We start from the raw sequence: 20,266 nt of genomic DNA, 5'->3' as shown, positions 1-20,266 counted from the left end.
AAGCTGACAGCACATAGCCCAAAGCCCCAACCCCCTAATCACATGATTGGACTTTCTGGCTTGGTGATTCCCCATGAGTCATCTCATTAGAGTAAACTATCAGGTACAACCCAGAGAGCTCACCAGGAATAACACAACACTCGGGAAATTCCAAGGGTTTAGGTTATTTCCCAGGAGCCTGGACAAAGGCCAGACCTCTTACTACACAGTTTGAGAAAGAACATCAAGGGCAAAGGACTAGGGTGCAATTGGATTTGGGGTGCTACCTGAACAAAAAGGTGAGAGCAGCCAAAGGATGGTAGGCAAAAGAGTGGGCAGACCAGAGAAACAGGGAGAGCCAGATCAGTGTAGACTCGGGGCAGCGAAAGAAGTTTGTGTTTTCTTCTAAATATAATGGGAAGCCACTGTATGATTTTAAACAAGGAAGAAACATAATGATTTCCGGTAATTCCCTGGCGGTCCAGTGGTTAGAACTCCGCGCTTTCACTGCCGAGGGAGCGGGTTCAATTCCTGGTCGCGCCGCAGCCAAAAACAAGAAAACAAAACAAAAAACACCTAATGATTTCCTTCTAAAAGAGAGTCAGAGGAGACAGAACAACAGAAGCAGAGGATAGAGATAGAAAGATTTGAAGATGCTATGCTGCTACTAGACGAAGTTGGAGAAATGGGTAGCCTCTAGAAGCTGGTATTGGGCACGCTACTCCAAAAAGTCTGAGAAAACTGCAGGAGGAAGGCTTCCCACTCTCGCCTTTTTTCCTTGAAAGCAGGAAATAAATCTCACATATGAAAGGTACCCTCCCTGTGCCAGGAGGAAGGGAGATATCCTTATCACCAGAGAGAAGGCTATATAAACAAACGTTGCTACTTCTTCACCATTTACTACCTCTAGCGCAAGCCCCTTTGCCATGTCAATTTTTCACAAATTTATTGTTTCTTTGCCTAAAATGTATTAAAGCTTCCTGCTCTGGTCATTTCTTCAGGTCTTCATCCTCTTGTGAGGGCTCTCATGTACATGTAAAAATTCAATAAAATGTGGATGCTTTTCTCCTGTTAATCTGTCTTTATCAGTTTAATTTTCACACCCAGCCAAAGACCCTCAGAGGGTTGTTTTTTATTTTTTATTAAAAACATTTTTTGTTGAAGTATAGTTGCTGTACAATATTATATAAGTTACAGGTGTACAATATAGTGATTCACAATTTTTAAGGGTTATACTCCATTTATAGTTTTTATAAAATATTGGCTATATCCCTCATGTTTTACAATATATCCTTGTAGTTCATTTTTTACCTAATAGCATAGCCCAACCTCTATATTGCTCCTCCCCCCAGAAGGTTGTTTTTTAATATGATAGCCCTGCACTTCTAGGAACCAGTTTCTACACTGGGTACTTATTACTGAGCAAAAAATCACCCCACAACTTACTGGCTTAAAATAACAGTCATTTGTTATTTTTCCTATGTCTGGGTGTCAGATGAGTGTGGCTAATCTACTCCTCAGCTCAGCTGGGCTTTTCTGCTTCAAGCTGCAGTGGCTAAACGGCTCTATGAGTTGGCTGGGGCAACTATTCCACTTGTCTCTTATCCTCCTAAGACTAGAGGGCTGATCAGAGCAGTTTCTTCTAATGATAAACAGTTCCTTATGGTGTTCACGAGTGAGTAGAAACATGCAAGGCCTCTTAAGAGGTCTTGGAACAGACACATTGTCACTTTCACCCACATGCCACTGGCCAAAGCAAATCATGTGGGCAAAGGCAAAGTCAAGGGGTGATTTGCCCAGGATGAGGCCATACCAAAGATGAGGATTCAGGGAGGACTGAAGGAATGAGGTCAGGAATTCAATCTTTCACACCATTGTTCAAGGTCCAACCAAATTTCTATGTCCTCCACAAGGCCTTCTCTTAGTATTTCCATCCACAGGACTCCTCCCATCTGTAGACATGTGCTGGGATGCCATACCCTCTGAGATGAATTCCACTCAAAAGTCATCCTAGTTTAGAAATTTAGAAATATGATTCTAGATTTTTCAAAGTTGGAAGGGACTCTAAAGGTTATAAAGCCCCAAATACCTTTAGATCTGAAGGAAAAGGCAGCCTCTGACTGAGGAAGAAAGAAACAAGCCTGGCAGTGGCTCCAGCGTTCTCCACTTAAACATTTCACAGACACCAACATCAGGCAAGACCATTCTGTGATTGTGATGGAGTAAGACAAAAACAAATCCACTCCGCAGTCATGTCAGAGCACAGACGAAAAAACAAGAACACCGTGCAAGCTGCAAAAATGACCATACACCTCCCTCTCTCGGCTGACTGCAGTAATTGCTGCTTCTTTACCACTTAAATCTCTTCTTTTTTTTTTTTTTTTTTTTTGGCGGTGCCCCGTGGCTTGTGGGATCTTAGTTCCCCGACCAGGGATTGAACCCGGCCCCCTGCAGTGGAAGCATGGAGTCCTAACCATTGGACCACCAGGAAATTCCAGCCCACTCTGTTCCTCCACTTCCTAATAAAAATTGGTATATTCAATCATACATCAGTCCGCTGCTTTCTTACAGCAGTCATCCAGAGCAAACCCTTCATTCTTTGAACCTCCCCCAAATCACCCAACACAAACCTAAATCCTATAATAAGTTCTACCACACCCTCTCACTGAGACACACACCCGCAAGCCCGCATGGTGTGTTGAATCCACACTGCTGTAACAAGCAGCGACAAATCCAATTTCGTTCAACTGCAGTTGGGCTTTGGCTGGTGGCCTTCAACATGGTCATAGGCAAACAGAACCCCACTATCAGCCTCCAGGGCTCACTCCCATCCACCCCAAATTTGGCCCCAGACTTTCAGTTCTCCAGATAACAACAAAACCTCTCAGTATCTAAAGCCAAGAGGAACTTCCTGCAGATTTCTCAGAACAAAAATTGAAACAAAAAGTATTCTTTGTTCATGATTTATTGATAATTTTTCAATAATCAAGTATTCACAGAAGGGAACAGTCACTCCATTGTGTGTTTCATGCTCACATTCCATCCTCCTTCCATCTTTAACTCAAATCTTAACTGGTTTAGTTCTGTGTATTTTCCAAAGAAACTCATAAAAGAGCTTAGAAAATTCTGGTGTTCCCTCCACTGTTCTATAAACGAGGCTTTGTATCTCTTATAAAACCTCTCTGTTACTACAGAATACAAAGAAGTGCAATCGTGTGCAGGTCAATGGCTCTTCATTTCTCTGGGACTCAGAGCTCATATCTCCTAGGGATTCAAAGCCTCACGGTACACAAAATGAAAAATACTGACAGCATTTCACTGATGAGGGTGGAGAGAACAGAGATGGTGGTAAATTGCCTCAACATTCTCCTTAGGAGACATACAGGTCCCTTGGAATATGACCATAAGATTAGCTAACCCAAGAAACTTGAAGTTCAGGCACACTAATCGGTAGCTGATAATCAGGAAAGAAGTTGGTGTGGGGCTGGGGCGGGGAAGGCTGGGAGTGGAGACAAGGGGGCAGGCGGAAAAATGTCCCCTGGGGATACCTGACAATTCCTACCACGGTGTCTCATTTCTTTGGAGAAAAAGAGATGCCCTCTGAATCTCTCACATTCACTGATTCTCAGTCTCCCCTCTCTCTGTCTGTCTGTCTCTCTCCCCTTAGTGGTCACCGGCATACCCTTCCTACTGGTGTTCACCTAGAAAATCCTCAGCCAATGAGGGGCTGGATTATGGATAAATCCTTCTGCTTTCTCATACCTCGGTGACAACTCTGAATTGGGTAGTTTCCAGTTCCACACAATCTCTCAGAGAGTCCCTAGCAAGATTGAGTCCCAGGGACCCATAACAGTAATCCGGGTGTTATCACACTCTTTATTGGCCCTTCCCTGTCTCATTTCTTCCCTTCCCCACCATGTTTTCTAGGATCACCTCCCAAATAAATTACTTGCATCCATATCTGTGTCTGAGGGTCTGTTTCAGGGAGAACTCAAACTAAGACAAGGTCTGATCAGGGAACATGGAGTGACATCTGTGATAAGAGGAAAACAAGGTGAAGTCAGACCAATAATGAATTCATGGCCTGCTTCTAAAATACTAATCTCTGTATTTTCATGTTTTCTATAGCCTGTCCTCCAGAGGGTGGATAGAGCCCTGCTTTGGAGGAATTTGTCCCACCAGGTAATGAGGAGAGAGGGTGCAATGGGGTGGATTCTGGGAAGAACCCAGAGTGGTCCATACAACTGCTCCCTCCCCTAAATCTTCTAATGTTTCCCTTGCACAATCCAACCTCACTTTACTGACTCCCATACGTTCCTTTCCTGACCCTCTTCTTTGTTCTAGGAACTCTCCAATTCAAAAGCACTTCCCAGAATATGACTCAGAGATGTCACCACTCAACCAGACCTCAGCCTCTTGCTCCCAGGGAACACCTTTAACCTCACTCCACCCCGACGGACCCTCCTTCTACACAGAATTCCATCACATCTTCTTCAGACCTCTTCAATTTCTTTCTAGCCCCCATTCACATATGCAAACTCTGTTGGGCTACAATGCGCATAATTTATTTTCTTCCAGTTTTATTGAGACATAATTCACATACAGCACTGTATATGTTTAAGGTGTACAGCATAATGATTTCACTCATGTATATCGTAAAATGATTACCACGATAAGTTTAGTGAACACCCACCATCGTATATAGATACAAAATAAAAGAAAAAGTTTTTTCCTTGTGTTGAGAACTCAGGATTTATTCTCTTAACAACTTTCATATATATTATGTTAATTATATTTATCATGTTGTACATTACATCCCTAGTACTTCTTTATCTTATAACTGGAAGTTTGTACATTTTGACCACCTTCATCCAATTCCCTCTCTCCCCACCCTCCACTTCTGATAACCACAAATCTGATCTCTTTTTCTATGAGTTTGTTTGTTTGTTTTGAAGTATAATTGACCTACAGCACTATGTTAGTCCATGCTGCACAACACAGTGATTCAATATCTCTATACATTACAAAGCGATCGCTACACGATGCACATAAATTTAATACAGGCTTGGTAAATAGGGGGGTTATGTCAGTATTATAATGTCAACATATCATGAGGTCACATCTAGTTATTACCAGTATGCCAATAGTGTATGCCCTGAGAAAGAGCAGCTGACCACAAAGCTCACTACAAGCCACAGAATACGGTGCTATGCATGATGTGCCCATTCGCACCCAGCCCTTTGTCCTAGCTCGGTTTAGCCACGTGCAAAAGGAATAAGCCCAAGACTCAGCCAGAACCATCCCCCAGGGTCATCTCCGCAATTCGTGTAGAGCCAGCAGCTGCCTCTTCAGCTGCGGATTCTGAATAAGGAAGAGGAAAAAGCTCCTGTGGACCGGCAGCAGCCAGCAGGAAGAATCCTGGTAGCAGTCCAGACCTAAATCAGAATGTATTTTTAATAAGACCCTCCAGTGAAGCATATGCTCATTGAAGTTAGAGAAGTGCTGCTCTGGGAGGGATGGGGATGGGGCTAGGGAGGGATTGTAATAGCGCTAATAAATTACCTGAGACGTTTGACTATGGAGACTGTACTTAGAGACTGTTGAGGGCTGGGAAAAATCTGTGATGGGAACACAGAAAGCTAAACAAAGGAAATAAGGTGAATCATTTAACTCCCTCCCTCCCCCATCCCCCTCAAACACAAAAAGTTGTACAGGAAAGTAAATGTTATCATATGTGACCCTCAGCTCCATAAAAATATAGCCACAAAACCATAGTATTGGAAACACTGAACCAAAATGATATATTTCTATTGGTGATATAAAAGAATGGTAATAATCAGAGTTCTCCAGAGAGACAGGACCAATAGGATATACAGTATACAGATATGTAGAAGGAGATTTATTATGAGGGATAGGCTCACGTGATTATAGAGGCAAAGAAATCCCACAATCTGCCCTCTGCAACCTGGAGGCCCAGGAAAACTGGTGGTGTAGTTCCAGTCCAAACTTGAAGAACTGTGAACCAGGGGGGCTGATGATGTAAGTCCAGGTCAGAGTCCAAATGCCAGAGAACAAGAAGTGCTAATGTCTGAGGGCAGGAGCTGGAAGTCCCAGCTCAAGCACAGAGCAAATTCGCCCTTCCTGCATCTTTTTATTCTATTCAGGCCCTCAAAGGATTGGATGATTCCCACCTGCATTGGTGAGGACAGTCTCTTCATTTACGGATTCAAATGCTTCTCTCTCCTGGAATCAGCCTCACAAACACACCCAGAAATGACCTTTTCCCAGTTACCTGGGTAGTCTTTAGCCCAGTCAAGCTGACACATAAACTCAGCCACCACAAGAACGAAATCATCACTGCTCATGATAGAGCATCGAAAAGTAATATCTAAAAGTGGATTCATCAAGAAATAGCAAAATAAATATTACTCTTGAGACATATCTAGATAAATACCAGACAAAACAACAAAGCATTTGAAGAGGCTGTTTCTAGGGAATGAGGAAGGATAGGGTGGAAGTGGGACTAGTGCTTTTCTTAAAAGCTCTTTATACTATTTTTTTTTAAATGCTTTGCATGAATTACTTTGACAGAATAAAAACTACTACTTTTTTACTTCTTAAAAAAAAGGAGTAAGTGGTTGCCTCGGTCAAATGCTGTTGGATGTCAAGTAAGACAAGGAAGAGGATAATCTTTGGATCTGACTAATTTATAATATTAGGAAATTTGAATCGTGTGTGGTGAAAAGGGGAGTGTAGGGGGAGAAGCCCTGACATCTCGTTATTGGATTTGCTCTTATCCAGAGCACATCACACTCCTCAGCCCAAATGGTTTCATGTCTAAGAGGAAACAGTTTATGTTTCTAGGGCCCCAGAATAACAGGAACTTGCTCATAGTAGCCCCACATCACAAAGGCACCTAAAAAACAATGGGAGCCATGAAAACTGGGGGCATCTAGAATCTCTGTTCCCTGATTGAGCCTGGACAATTCAGAGATCCTGTCATTGATTGTCCAAAACTGCTAGTTTCTGTCGAAATGACTCAGATATTATCCAGTCAGAACCTTGGCTGCCACAAAATACCCTGAATACCATTTGCTCTCTATTTCCCCAGCTCCTTTCTTTCAGTCTAGCTCTCTTGGGTGCAAGTAAAACCTCTTCCCCCTGCCCCAAATTTTCCTATAAGATATTTTGACAATGTAGAGCAAGGGATAGAAGTCTAATCAGAATGGGTTGAGGAGAGGAAACTCATTATCGGTGATATTTTTGAAAGTTAAGCACAAATGGAGGCTGAGAATGAGGCAGGCACGTTTCAAACTAGGAAAGCCAAGAACTGGTGGGTGTGATTTAAGCTGCAAATTCTACTTCGGTCTATATGCTGATAAGAGGTCAGAGACCTCAAAGAGCTCAGTTTAGGAGGGGAAGAAAGACTTGGAAACAAAAGACAAAAATTAACATATCTGCATCACACAGTAGGATTCAGGTCAGATTTGTGCCAGCAAAGAGGGACCAGGAAGTTGTCCATGTCACAGGATAAACCTGGCCCATCTTCCTGGAGAGTTGATTTCACTTGGAGGGGGCAAAGTCTAGCCAGAGTCATATTTTTTTAAAATTTCATGTGTAATGCAGCAAAATGTTTAATTTACTTTAAACATTACAGATAAGACCAAAGACTTCAAAAGTGTTTCTCATGTGAGTTGGACAGTACTGAGAGGCTCTGGGGAGAAGAGGCTGAGAGGAAGGAAAGATGGAGGCCACTAGATCTTACAGCATTTTCTTGACCAGATTAAGGTGCCTGAACTGGGTGTTGGGGTCACTAAGGAGACATATAGGGATTTTTAAGCAAAAAGTGACAAGTTCAGATTTGTATTTGAGAAAATTCATTCTCCTAGCACTCAGGTGGGTCCACTGGAGGAATTATTTTTTGTTGGTCTTGATCATAGTCCCAATTAAAAGGCAAAGAACAAACGGGTGGTGAAGGGTTTTTGCCACACATATAATACAGGGTTGATGTCTTTAATTTCTAAAAAGTTCATACATTTTGATTAAAAAAAAAAAAACTCCAGAATCTATTTAGAAAAAAAAAAGGCAATTAGCTTGAGAAATTCACTTCCGGAATATATTAAAATATATAAACACGAAAAATGACAAGCCTCATTATATAAATGCATTGTGAAGTAATAATTTGGTCAATATCATCCATTCCATTAGTGATGACGAGGAATAATAGCCCTCAATGCTGGCAGGAATTAGGTGAGAAGGACATTTCAGTTGATGGTGTGATAGGCTTGACATTTCAGGAAGAAACTTTGACAATATGTTCGTACCGTTTGACCTGATGACAATATTTCTGGGAATTCATCAGAAAGTTTATCAGGAAACTATCAAAGATGTGGACAAAGACTTGTGTATAAAGCACACTATTTATAATAGGCAAAAAACTCAAGATGTCCCACAATCTGGGGAATTATAGGAACCTTCAATATGATATTATGTAGCTATTAACAATGTTTCAAATTATATTTACAAAAGTATCAACAATTCTGCCAGAGGCTGTCATTATTTGCTGACATTATGAGTGATTTCTACTTTCAAAAATATACATATTTTTTAATTTTCCATAATGATAAGGGTTTTAACCCAAAACAAGAAATTGCAGTCCTCATGAATTGCTTTTAGGGAAGTAGCTTTGGCAGAGAGACAACTTTGGGGCCCTGAAAACTGAAACACACAAATGTATTCCTAGCCTATCTTTAATTTTCAACTCACATAAATAATAATAGAATAACAACTTTCTCTCTTCTAAGTCCCTATTATATGCTAAGCACTTAACATGCTTAATCTCATTTAATCCTTGCAACACCACTCCAAAGAAGGTATTATTAACAATACTCCCATTTTAGAGATAAAAGAACTGAGGCTTCCAGAGTTGAATTAACGGCCCAAGGCTTTACATTTTCTTTTAGTGTTTTCTTGAATCCTCTTTCTTTTTTGCCCTGTCCCCTTCTGTTTAGCCCAGGTCATCAATGCATATCCTGATTTCTCAGCTGAAGACCACAAATCCACAGACCTTCTCCTCTCTGGAAAACTTTTTTTTTTTTACCCAAAGTAAATACATCAGGGACCTGGGGGCAGGCTTTCCTGAGAGCACTTCCCCCTTCCTTCTCCTTTAACTTTTGCCCCTGGGGCCACAACCAGCTTTCTCATTTGGTAGCAGAAGCTTGTTGGTGCCTTTTCCTCCAACATCAGAGGTCAGTATCTGGGATTACTCTCACCCCCTGAGAGAGCCAGCAGCCAGGAGGCATTTTCTCTCCCCCTGGCTCCTTCCTCCCTAGTCCTAGGCCCTCTACTCTTCAAGCCCTTTAGCTCTCTTCAGCTCCCTTTTCTTGTTCTATCTGCTCCCAATCTTTCTTCCTTTTTCCTCCAATTTATTCCCCTGGTCTCCATCTCTACCTCCATCACTGTATCTTTACTATCATTGCTAAAAGCAAATGCCAAATTATTGTATTTGAAAGAAGAGGTTTTTTAGGGCAGTGGTTCCAAGGTTTGTCTATTTATATGAAACCCATTAATGGGTACTATGCCTCACAAATCCCTTCTCCTAAGTCTCTCTTGGGGGTTCAGGGCCCATTTTGTTGTTTTATACAGACAAGATTGACCAGACTTAGGGTGGTCGGTGAGAGCGTGCTGAGGGCTGCCTGGACTGAAAGTCTGCCCTGTGGGGGGAGGTGAGGAGGAAGCTTCAGGTGCAAATGACTCTTTCCAAGTTGGAAAGAAGTGCTGGGAGGACGCCGGGAGAACAGTGTCTCAACAACCCATAGCTATCTCCTATCCGTTCATCTGTCTCCTAGGCTGAAGCTCCTGACAAACTCGAGTCCACCAGCATCTTGCTGCCCACAAAGGTTGGAGATGGCAGTCTTCCCAAACTCCTGTCTCTCCGGGTGTCTGCTTGTCTTCATTCTCCTCCAGGTGCCCGAGCTGGATTCTGGTAGGTCTCCCCTGTCTCTCTCTCTCTCTCTCTCTCTCTCTCTCTCACTCTCTCTCTCTCTCTCTCACTCTGGCCTACAAGGTTGAAATTTCTCAGTAATTGTAAACAATCCCATTTGGTTCTCCTTAGCGACTTCCATAAGGGTCGAGATGGACTCCCTTGGGCTGTCGTAGGAATAAGAGAAATGGTGGGAGAGTCTCCGCCCTTCGGCGGGATCCTGGTCTGTATCAGTCCTCATCTCCCACCTCCACATTCTGTCTCACCCTCCTGGTTTTTTGGCAGCTCCCTTTGACGTGATTGGACCCCCGGAGCCCATCCTGGCGGTGGTGGGTGAAGATGCCGAGTTGCCCTGTCACCTCTCCCCCAACGTGAGCGCCGAGCGCATGGAGTTGCGGTGGTTCCGAGAGAAGGTCTCTCCCGCGGTGTTCGTGCGCCGGGAAGGGCGAGAGCAGCCCGGAGAGCAGATGGCCGAGTACCAGGGGAGAGTGACGCTGGTGGAGGACCGCATCGCGGAGGGGCGCGTCGCTGTGAGGATACAGGACGTCAAGGCCTCTGATGAGGGGAAGTACCGATGCTTTTTCAGGCAGGACGAAGACTACGAAGAGGCCACCGTGCATCTGAAGGTGGCTGGTGAGTAGACCGGTTTTGACTTTCTCCGGTGACTCCATGAGGGATACATTTTCCTATGTATCTGTTACTTTGGAAGCCATCAGATTCATTCCCCAAATCCCTTTTAGGTTGGAAGAGGTTGGCAGGCCTAGAGTAGGAGATGAGTAGGAAGGGGGTTTGAGTTGAGAGTGGAGAGGGAGCAGCGGAATTATCTTTCTGGGCGGAGCTTTATTTCAATGATGGCCTGCCTTTCTCTCTCAATTATAGCATAAACATTTCCCCATGTTATTAATTAAATAAGTGTAAGATGTAATGACTCTATAACATTCTCTTCTATTAATAGACCATAATTTGCTTGATCAAAGCCCAGAATTAACCATTTCAGTTGTGTCTATTTTTCACCAATACATTAAGGCTGTGGTGAGCAACCCCAATGCATACTTTGATGCCACTTTATGGATTAGTACCCAAAGGCCAATTTCCTAAAATCATGGAGCATGGCTGCTCGTTAAGGGTTTTGATCTACCTACAAAAGTTTTTGTTTTTGTTTCCTTTTTCCTTTCAAGCCAAATTTCAGAGTAAAACAACAAGGAAAATGGTAAACACTCAGGAGGAAAGTATGCATTGAGGTCTGACTTTTCCACTTGGCATCAAACAAATCTCTTTCTGAGCTATATTACCTACTGTAAAACTGGGAAAGCACCACCTCTCAAACAAGGTTTTGCAGAAATGAAATAAAATGAGACAATACATGAGAAACTGCTTTGTCAATTCTAAAAGCATTATGTACTTGTAAGATATTATTACTGTGCCTTGGACTGCCCTACAATGTATAATATACAACTATATTGCTTTTCATGTATGTAGTCAAATAAAGATAAAGTTTGAAAAATACTTGGGTGAAATCTGGGTCCCTGCCTCGTAACAGAGTGCCCCACGTGGCAGCATCATATATAACTCATATTTCCTTTTTAGGGAAGTATCTTAAAGGTTGGTTATAAAGCCCTAGAGATTTGATAGCATAAAGCTGTCATTGTTATTTCTGAGTAATAGACACCTTTGAGAATCTGCTGAGGGTGGTGGCCCTTTTCATGAAAAGAATACACATTTTCACGTACACGCACAACTTGGTATATGGATTTAAACCAATAGTTGTGGATATGTGTTTAAGAACTCTTCTCTGAAGCTTGCTGTTTTTCTGTACTTTGTGGAATTGTAAGAAAATAATTAGGCTGAACAGAAAGGTAAAACGGCTTCATGTTGATTTATGTCAACATAATAAACAGCTTCATGTTGATTTATGTCAATTTAATTGGGGGGTGGGGGTAGATGAGGTTGAAATCATTTAAGAAAATTCCTGAATCAGTATCACAGGTAAGTGAAACTTAAATTGTCAACTACAATCTCAGTGCAAAGAACCTCCAATCCCCCTTCTCCTCAAGGATACTCCTTCTCTGTTTATCCTTACATTCTCAGTCCTAGCCCTTTTCCTACCCAAAGCCTTCTCATGATACTTCCAACCACAGAGCTCTCTCCCATCTCTGGAGCTCCCAGCCTAGACTAACTAACCCACCCCTAAGCTATTGGGCTTGCCGTTCCCGCTGACTGGACCCCTTGTCTGTCCATCAAACTCCTGCCCACAATTCCAACACTAAATCCCAACACAGCACCCCTCTCTGATAAGATGTATTCTTTTATTGATACCTCTGTTTCCTTGTGTAAAAAAATATGGAGATGAGTCCCTCTCATCCCCAGTTCCCTTGGGTTTCTCTTTCTCAAACTATGTAGTCCTGTGGTTATAAGCCTCCCAGAAGGATGTCCGCTAAAGGAATAAGTTGCCTCCTTTCTCCATAGCTCTGGGCTCTGATCCTCACATCCACATGGAAGTTCAAGAGAGTGGAGAGATCTGGCTGGAGTGTACCTCAGTGGGATGGTACCCAGAGCCCCGGGTACAGTGGCAAACTCCCAAGGGAGAGGAGTTTCCATCCGTGTCAGAGTCCAGGAACCCTGATGAAGAAGGTCTGTTCACCGTGGCAGCTTCAGTGATCATCAGGGACACCTCCATGAAGAATGTGTCCTGCTGTATCCGGAACCTCCTTCTCGGCCAAGAGAAGGAAGTAGAGATTTCTATACCAGGTCAGTGAAATCAGTGCTAGGTTCCTTTTTGACACAGCTTCAGGGCCACATCACCTGGGACACCTGCCCGGCTGTAACCTCATGGCAGACTCGTCTATTTTCCTCACCTTAAGCTTTCCCCCACCTATACTCTTGCCCAGCAAGCCCCACCAGCCTCACTAGAAGAGTAGAGATTCTGAAGGCATAAATTTTACCTAGATCTCATACAAATTCCGGATTTTCTATCTTGGGAGATATATCTTGGTAGAGAAGCTTTGTCTCTGGTGGGGGGGGTCTTCTGGATCTAACTAAATTAGTTCTCCTGTTTCCTTGCCTCATCTCCTTGCCTCGTCTTCTTCCCCATTCCATGCTAGAGCTCTGTCTAAGTTTCCAGGGTCCTCAGGGAAGCAAATCTTCTCATTATTCCCTACACACTGTCTCCGGTTCAGGCAGGAACTTTTCCTTATTCTTTGGTCATTGAGTCCTATTCTGTTGCACTCAGATGTGATATTTCCCCTTCCTTATTTATTTCCCTCAACCCCTTGGCTCCCATCCTGCATTGATAGCTAAGGAGAAATTTCCATGAAAACAGGAATTGGTCCATTATATTCTTTATCTCACAGGTCCTGTCCCCAAATGTCTCTTGTTCATCTTCATTCCTCTCTTTCTCTGCCCTCTGTTACCTAAGATCAAAATTTATCTGAAAAGCTCAGAGTGGCATTGCAGGGACTATTTTGCCATGGGAGGAATGTGAGAGGTCCAGGTCATCCTCTCTTCCACCCCATTTTGGAATCAGGAGAGGAGCTGGACTTGCTCTGAGCTTCTCAACAAATGTCCTTCTTGGGGATTTTGTTTTAGCTCCCTTCTTCCCAAGGCTGACTCCCTGGATGGTGGCTGTGGCTGTGGTCTTGATGGTCCTAGGACTTCTCACAATTGGGTCCATATTTTTCACTTGGAGACTATACAAGGAAAGATCCAGACAGAAGAGGCATGAATTCAGCTCTAAAGGTAAGTCATAGAATCCCAGTCTTCTTTTTGGGAGTGCTTCCAAGTGGGATTGGATCCAAGTCCTTTAGGATGACTGCCAATGGGAAGATAATTGATTCTAGAATTCTGAAAGTCAGAGGGGATTATAAGCCTCCTGAAGTCAGTGGCACCAAATATGAAGAATAACAGAGGTTTGGGGTACAAGATGAGTCAAACCCAATTCTAACTGAGAGAATAGACCTGATGTTTACTCACCACTCACCTTCAGACTCTATCCTTACTTTTAACTTGGTTTCCTAGTAACGACTAAAGATCTGATCCCAAGCCAGTAGGAACTTCCTGCATATTTCTTAGAAAACAAAACATAATCCTTGTTCTTCATTTATTGATAATGCTTCAACAATCAGGTAGTCATGAAGTAAACAGTTACTCCTTTGTGTGTTTCTTACACCTGTTTGGTCCCCTCCCTCATGCCCACTCTAGAAGGTCACTAAGGTATTTCTGTTTGTTTTCCAGAGAAACTCCTGGAAGAGCTCAGTAAGTTCTATCTTCTTCTAATTATTTCATCCGCAAGGTTTTCTCTCTCTTATTATAAAACATGTCAATAACACTCTTTCTCCCCTCCCCCCTTGCAGAATGGAAAAAGGCTACATTGCATGCAGGTCAGTGGCTCTACATATCTCAAGGGCTCTGAGGATCTACCTTGCAGGGATTCAAAGTCCTACAGTACTTGGAAATAAAAACCACTAACATATTTTAGTGATGAGGATATAGAGGGGATAGACGATGGCAAATGGCCTCAACATTTTCCTTGAGGCACACAGAGTGTCCTTGGAAGATGGCTAGAAGACAAGTCCCCTCTGACAGGGTCCCATGGGGCACTAGGGACAGTCAGTTCATACATCACCCTGTGGCTGTGGATGGAAGAGAGGACTAGAGACAGCTGAGCAGGCCAGGCAGCTCTCTTCCTGAGGAGACCTGTCAACTGCTAGAGCAGTGTCCCACTTCTTTGGAGAAGAAAGGATAGTTCTTTCAACCTTTAACATTCACTGATGTTCAGACTCACTTTCTTTCTGTCTCTAGTTGATGTGACTCTGGATCCAGATACCGCCCACCCCCACCTCTTTCTGTATGAGGATTCAAAATCTGTCCGACTGGAAGATTCACGTCAGAAACTGCCTGAGAAACCAGAGAGATTTGACTCCTGGCCTTGTGTGTTGGGTCGTGAGGCCTTCACCTCGGGGAGACATTACTGGGAGGTGGAGGTGGGAGACAGGACTGACTGGGCAATCGGGGTGTGTAGGGAGAACGTGACGAAGAAAGGATTTGACCCCATAACCCCTGAGAATGGTTTCTGGGCTGTGGAGTTGTATGGAAACGGGTACTGGGCTCTCACCCCCCTGCGGACCCCTCTCCCATTGGCGGGACCCCCTCGCCGAGTTGGGATCTTCCTGGACTGTGAGTCAGGAGACGTCTGCTTCTACAACATGACTGATGGATCCCATATCTATACTTTCTCTAATGCCTCTTTCTCAGGCCCCCTCCGGCCCTTCTTCTGCCTGTGGTCCTGTGGCAAAAAGCCCCTGACCATCTGCCCAATCACTGATGGGCTTGAGGGAGTCACAGTAGTTGCTGATCCCAAGGACCTTTCTAAGGACATCCCACTCTCGCCCATAGGGCAGGACTCTGCCTCTGGGGATACAGACACCCTCCATTCTAAACTGATCCCTCCCCAGCCCAGCCAACGGGTACCTTAAGGAATACCCCAGCTCAACCGTTTCCCTTCGCTCTTACCCCCTTCTCTATCACCCCCTGGGGCTTCATCTGCCAGCTGTACCCAGCCCCTGTTTCTTCCTGTTGGGTAGGGATTAATTAATCTGGAGACGGTTGTGTTGCTGCTGATAGAGTGTGGGGTGTAGGACCTTCCTAATCTGTTTCCGTTTCTGTTTCAATATTCAGGGGGCGGAGAGGTGACTCAAACTGCTTCTCGCGTTCTCCTGGCCCTTGAGGCCAAAGCCTATAGGAAGGCACTTAAAGCTCGGGGATCAAGATGGGCTTAGGCTGGCCTAGGGTTGTGACAGAAACATCTTGGTGTCCAGAATAGGAATATGTAGAGGAACAGGCTTTAGGCAAACAGAAAACCCAAAGGATCCTGGGAAGGGAAGATCCGAGGCTGAAATCCCATAAAGGAACTTGGGGGGGAAGTCATGATAGAAGAAAGTGAGGTGAATCCAGGCCAGTGATGGACATCTGGCCTGCCCCTAGAGTTTTAGGGCCTATATGTCAAAATTTTTAAGTCATATCCTCTGGGGTATATCTGAGCAATTGGCAAGGAGAGTAAAGAAGAGATGAAATGAGCAGGGCTAGGGGATCAGACAGAACGTTTGATAGAGGGGAGAATTTTAGATAAAATTCAAAGGCTGTGTTCACAGCCATGCCTCGGCCCTGTTCCCTTCTCTGTACCCGCGTTTCTCCCTTGCCTGGGGCTCATCTCAACCTCACTTTGTTGACTCCACAAGTCTCAGGTTCTCTTCTTCTTTTTGATTTAGAATCTCTCCATTTCAGAGGCATTTCCAGGCATCATCGTTCAGTAAGATCACCACTTTATCAGTCATTGTCTCAGCCTCAACCCAACATCTGGTTTAAACCCTCCACCATACCTTTAATTAGCTTCAACCACCACCCACTTCCACACTGCACCACCATTCGCTCTCTCCCCACCCAGCTTTCCTACACGCTGCTTCTCTTCAGGGTTCCCTGAAGGCTGCATCATTGTGCTCAGCACAGCTGGATTGATCGCAGTTGTCTGTATTTGCATTTTCCTGTATACGTGTGTCTTGTCTTCCCAATAGACTGCATAGTTACCCAGGCTCCAACCTTCCATTTCCACTGGGTTTTCCAGTTTCCGGGACAGATGTCGCCCATGGTCTTAACCTAATAAATAAGTCTGTCTGATTGCTGAAAACAGCATCTGCACCTTCCTTTCTTTATCCCAACAAGTGGAACTGAAACAAAAACGGAGGAATTAGAGGAATTACCAAGGTGGAACAGACGGCTGGCACCTGGAGAACCAGATAAAAAGGGCTCCTCCCTCCATCATGTCATGGACGCCCAGCACCCAAGGTCCTCCTCTCCTTGCCCCTTCTTCAAACCCTACTCACCCCACCCTACACTGTACTCCTGGGAGAAGAACATCATTTACCCCTGCTTTAAAAGTATTCATTTGTGTTCAAATTGTACTTTTAGAAAGTAAAAAAGTTCAAAAAACAAAGTCCAAACTTCTTTAAAAACACTTGAGAACCTCAAGCAGTTGTTTTGCTAGTTTAGTGTACAATGTGTATCCTGAAATGTATATGTAACATCTCACTCCGAATAGATGGGACTGCCACAGGAACCCCTCTCTGAGAGTAGAAGGAGAACTCGTCATAGGTTTTAATTAGTTCTGCGACTTCCCTCCCCTTCCTATTTCCTCATGATCTTCAAGGAAAATGGTTACCAAACACAGTACTGAGCTGGTAGTAGATTCTTAGGAAACATCTGTGTCCACCCCCCTCCCAGGTTTAGCCTCTTCACATGAGGCACCCTGAGGCAGAACTTATCTGATGAGCCCTGAGGCTTTCTTTCCAGCTGGCACCAGCTACCAGTGCCTGGAAGAAATTAACAGTCTTGGTCGTTCTGGCTTTATTTTCAAATCTTCCAAAAGAGAAGAAAGGTGGCCTTGCTGATGCTTTGCCAAAGCCCGTCTTAATCACCTGAAGCAGAATCGGTGATACTGTGATTTTAGAAGCACCAAAAAGACATCTCTTCCACCACTGCAAATAATTGTAATATTTCCAAGGCCTGATTTTCTTTTTTAACCAGAAACAAAAACCACTCACCCCACAGCTAAAGATCAGCCCCAAAACGCAAATGCTACTGAAATGATAGTAATAGACTTCATTTCACACACCAAATGCCAACTCTGGTCATCACATGTTTGAAAGGGCCTGCCTCTCTTTAACAGAGATTCTGTGAGATAGTTGAGCTCAGACATTCAAATTAAGAGAAGAATAACTGTACAACTTCTATCATCCCTTATCAACAACAACTCTTCCGTGCCATCTCTCTGCATATCCCCATTTATCTATCTGTCCCTTCTGCCTCCAGACCCACTCAGGTCTCCTCAAAACTCCTTCTCAAAACCTCTGAGTCCACTCCCAACTACATGCACATGTACTCTCATTTTAAAATTTAAAATGGAAATAGCCTTTTTCCTTGAATACATATGGAAGTTCATTTTAAAAAATAAAAATGATCAAAATCTCATCACTCAAATATAACCGATGTCAAAATGTGGGTTTATCCTCTCCTTAAAAGCAAAACAAAAAACTATATGTCCATGGTTTAGTTCTAAGGAGCTAAACTAAATTCTCTTTGAGGAGTGTTCCATACCAATTAGAAACTCTTTGTGGTACAGATCAGGTAGCTTTGCTGGACACAAACAGAGATTTCGGAAAGCCATAAGAATTAATGGAAGATAAAGCGATACACTTGTAGAAAGTGAAAGGCAGAACTGGTCTCAGTTTGAGGCCTCCTTCTGAGAACAGTATAACATCCATACAGAAAAGTCCACAAATCCTCAGTGTACAGCTAGATAATTCGGAACAAGAAGCAAGACACCCGGACACCCTTACACCGGTCCCCAGGGTAACCCCAGCGGGGAGATTTACAACAGAAAGGACAGGAGGGAGGAGGAGTGAGCGAGCACCCGAGAGGGCTGGGCCTCGGCGAGCACCAAACTGAATAAATAGCCTAAAACCTCCTGGGAGCAGGTGTCAATTTAAGTAAGGCAACTTCAGCAACGTGGGTGCCATTATTTGAACAAGCATTCTGTCGAGAATGGAGAAAAAGTTCCCTTACTCTTGGGTACCCAGGCCTGCGCCGCCACACCCGCGGCAGCCTGGAATCGAATCCGCTTTCATGCAGAAGACGCCCCCCGCCGGCCCCGGCAACGCGGCACTTATCCCGCGCCTCCACCCAGGGTCGGCGTCCGGGGCCGTTCGCAAACTTGTGGTTTCGCTTTTTAAGCGAAGAATTTCCACATCCTCCGGAAAAAAAACAAAAACAAAAACAAAAAGGTTGACTAGCGTTGAGGTAGACACGGAAATGAAATTCGAGCAGGAATTACTGCCAGGTAGTCAGGATGGCCGAGCGGTCTAAGGCGCTGCGTTCAGGTCGCAGTCTCCCCTGGAGGCGTGGGTTCGAATCCCACTCCTGACAGTTCACTTTTCAAACTATTTGATTGTACGTGTATTACATTCTTCCATGTTCACCTCGTGGATTCATCCTTTTTTTTTTTTTTTTAAATAAATTATCCGAAATAAAAAAATTAAAATATTTAAAAAAAAGAATGAAAGCTCTAGAATGAAAGCACTCTACCCAGAACACAATTTAAGATCTAGTCATTTTAATTTCATCTCCTTTCACTGTCTCTAGTTGTCTGTCCCTCTCTCTCTCTCCTTCACATTCAAGGAGTCGAATGAATGTTACTCCTCAATTATTTATCACTGATGTCCACAGGGCCCTTCTTTTGTTTTATTTATTTATGGATTCCTTTTTAATTGCCTTTCAATTTCATTTTCGTCTCCCACCCCCATAAGAAATCACTGGAAAGATCATCCTTTTCTTTCTTCCTATATGTTTTTGTAGAACATGTATTTTTGGTTTTGGTACATGCGTTTTTAATTTACATAAATGACGCTGTGTCATATATCTCATTCTGTTTTTACTTTGTCCCTTTCGTGCCACAGTTTTTTAATCTGTGTTGCTGTGCGTACCTCTAGACCCCATCTAGAACTATTATTTTTAATTATTGCACAGAGGTCTGCAGTGTGTGTCCTCACCCAGGGATGACTCCCAGATTAGGTCCAATGCCCTCCCACCACAAATAAGGGTGCCATCAATGAACATCTTCCTATGTATTACACTATGAAGCTGTGTAAGATTTTCCGCAGGATTGACTTGCAGGTCATGAAGGTCTGACAGTTTACAAATTTTGCAGTTCAGAACAGCACCCAGGACCCAGGACCTGGGAAGGGAGATTTAGACACACACAAATTCATGTTTAGTGACATCTCCAGAAACATCCCTCAAATTCAATTTTCCTGACGTCCAGCCCTCTTATTTTGAGCATTAATACTACAGTTACAAATATTAACCTACAGTGTTTCTATTCTGAACTCAATACTTGGATAGTGAATATTATTTTTACATAATTTATTGCAAAGCCCCCCAAAATCAAAAACCTCAGGTGACTGGAATTTTCTCCTCTCCATTCCTTTTTTAAAAAGGAAATCTAATCTAATAACAGGTTACAAAGGCAGAAAATAGGGTGAATCTCTTATGATCATTGATATTTAGGATTGTTCTGCCCTCTCCTCTAAATTCCTCAGAACTCACAGAAAGGTTCATACATACACTGAAAGAAAAGTGAATTGGTATGTCTTAGAAAGATGGTCATTAGCAAGGCTAGAAAAGAACAAACAAATGAAGTTTCCCTTTATTGCCTAGGTGACCACATATTGTCCATTTCTGCCCATTTAGGGTCCCCAC

General features: G+C 43.5%; 1 protein-coding gene across 1 annotated transcript in view; it reads left to right on the top strand.

Annotated features, from left to right (window-relative positions):
* The window catches only part of LOC307058992 (uncharacterized protein), a gene marked incomplete at both ends in the record, with an annotated part of 29,885 nt that extends 14,453 nt beyond the window's left edge, over positions 1–15,432 (top strand). Inside the window, 7 exons of the mRNA XM_079712680.1 lie at positions 9,828–9,964; positions 10,247–10,594; positions 12,428–12,709; positions 13,547–13,696; positions 14,192–14,212; positions 14,311–14,337; positions 14,759–15,432. Of these exons, the coding sequence (XP_079568806.1) occupies positions 9,828–9,964; positions 10,247–10,594; positions 12,428–12,709; positions 13,547–13,696; positions 14,192–14,212; positions 14,311–14,337; positions 14,759–15,432 (1,639 nt within the window). The remainder of the gene's footprint in view (positions 1–9,827; positions 9,965–10,246; positions 10,595–12,427; positions 12,710–13,546; positions 13,697–14,191; positions 14,213–14,310; positions 14,338–14,758) is intronic.
* Positions 15,433–20,266: the final 4,834 nt, after the last annotated feature.

The sequence above is a fragment of the Hyperoodon ampullatus genome (assembly GCF_949752795.1).
Source record: "Hyperoodon ampullatus genome assembly, chromosome: 10".
In the NCBI taxonomy this organism is placed as follows: domain Eukaryota; kingdom Metazoa; phylum Chordata; class Mammalia; order Artiodactyla; family Ziphiidae; genus Hyperoodon; species Hyperoodon ampullatus.
The sequence above is the reverse complement of the archived record's forward strand: the minus strand, read 5'-3'. Positions and strand labels throughout refer to the sequence as shown.